The 1,482-nt window shown below is 36.6% G+C and overlaps 1 protein-coding gene across 1 annotated transcript; it reads right to left on the bottom strand.

The window, feature by feature from the left end:
• Positions 1–548: 548 nt before the first annotated feature.
• Positions 549–1,345, bottom strand: LOC138867799 (uncharacterized). The gene is made up of 2 exons (XM_070144605.1): positions 1,210–1,345; positions 549–1,153 (listed from the first exon to the last, which is right to left on the bottom strand). Exons 1-2 carry the CDS (start codon positions 1,343–1,345, stop codon positions 549–551), a joined length of 741 nt encoding a protein of 246 aa, XP_070000706.1.
• Positions 1,346–1,482: the final 137 nt, after the last annotated feature.

Below are 1,482 nucleotides of genomic sequence, written 5' to 3'. Positions count from 1 at the left end.
TGTTAATAATAATTATAATGATAAAAATAATGATAGTATTGATAATAATAATAATGATAATTATGATAATAATAATAGTAATAATAATGATAATGATAATAATAATGATTATAATGATAATAACTAATAATGATAATAATGATGATGATGTTAAGGGTAATGACAATGAATAGATTAATAATGATAGCAATGATGAGAATATTGATTATGGAAATGCAAAGATAATGTGAAGATAATGAACATAACGGTAATATATAATGATTATGATAATGATTGTGATGTTAATAAGATACATATGATATTGAGAAAAAAACAATGATACAAATACTAAGAATAATTATTATAAAGATCATAGAAATTAAGCTATGAATGACGGTAATGATAATGATATCAAATATAACAAAACGATAAAAATATTGATTATGAAAAAAAAATAATAATAGTAGGAATAACAACAACAGCAATAAGAGTTATACAGATAATAAAGGTGTTAATGATAATACTACTACTGCTACTACTATAAATGACAATATTAATCCTGATATTAATCATAATAGTAGTGATGAAGAAAACTCTGCAGTTCTGAAGGATCCTCCAGCGATCTCCTTGGCCACAATACCCGTATCGCCATACCAAGTACAGCAATGCGGATTGGAGCGCTGATACCAGGAGCCAGAAATCCTCAATCTCTGGGACCTTGCAAAGTCACGGAGAAGGAGGCTGTTCTCGCTCCCGAGATAAGCTCCCGAGCCATGGGGACCAACAGACATCTCGTAGCCAGCTCGGTCACAGCCGGATACCGCCGTGAAGTTACCCAGTACTATGCGAATGTCTCGCCGGGGGCATTTGTCTACCACAGATATGAGTTTGATATAGAACGCCTCTTTTACATCGATTTTACATATATCAGTAGTGACGTATACAGCAATAAAAGACACAAAGCCGAAAGAGTGCTTCAGAATCAATGCCATAATACGCTCATCAACCGGAGACATCTCTACTACTGAAAGTTGAAGCCGACTGGAGATGGCTATGGCTACTCCCGAGATATGATGGTCATATCCCCGGCCTGACCAGTAATAAGTGTACCCACCCTTACTGATCGAGCCGCTGCCAGGTCTCCTCACCTCCGAGAGGGCAGCCACCTCAACTCCTATTCACTTCAGTTCCCTCGATAGTAGGAGTAATCTCTCATCCTGCCGTAAGGACCTGGTGTTCCATGCTCCCACCCGGAGAGCCCGCCTGAGGTGAAACCTCGGGCCATTGCTCCAGGCAGATGCCACCTCTGCCTCCCCCGCCGACGTTGCCCCATATAAAAGGAGGCGGCAAGTTGTGGGGACATCATCTGCCTATATATATGTGCGTGTGTGTGTGTGTGCGTGTATATATATATATATATATATATATATATATATATATATATATATATATATATATATATATATATAAATATATATATATATATATATATATATTAAGGCC

Source organism: Penaeus vannamei, chromosome 32 (genome assembly GCF_042767895.1).
Source record: "Penaeus vannamei isolate JL-2024 chromosome 32, ASM4276789v1, whole genome shotgun sequence".
Taxonomy (NCBI): Eukaryota; Metazoa; Arthropoda; class Malacostraca; order Decapoda; family Penaeidae; genus Penaeus; species Penaeus vannamei.
The sequence above is the reverse complement of the archived record's forward strand: the minus strand, read 5'-3'. Positions and strand labels throughout refer to the sequence as shown.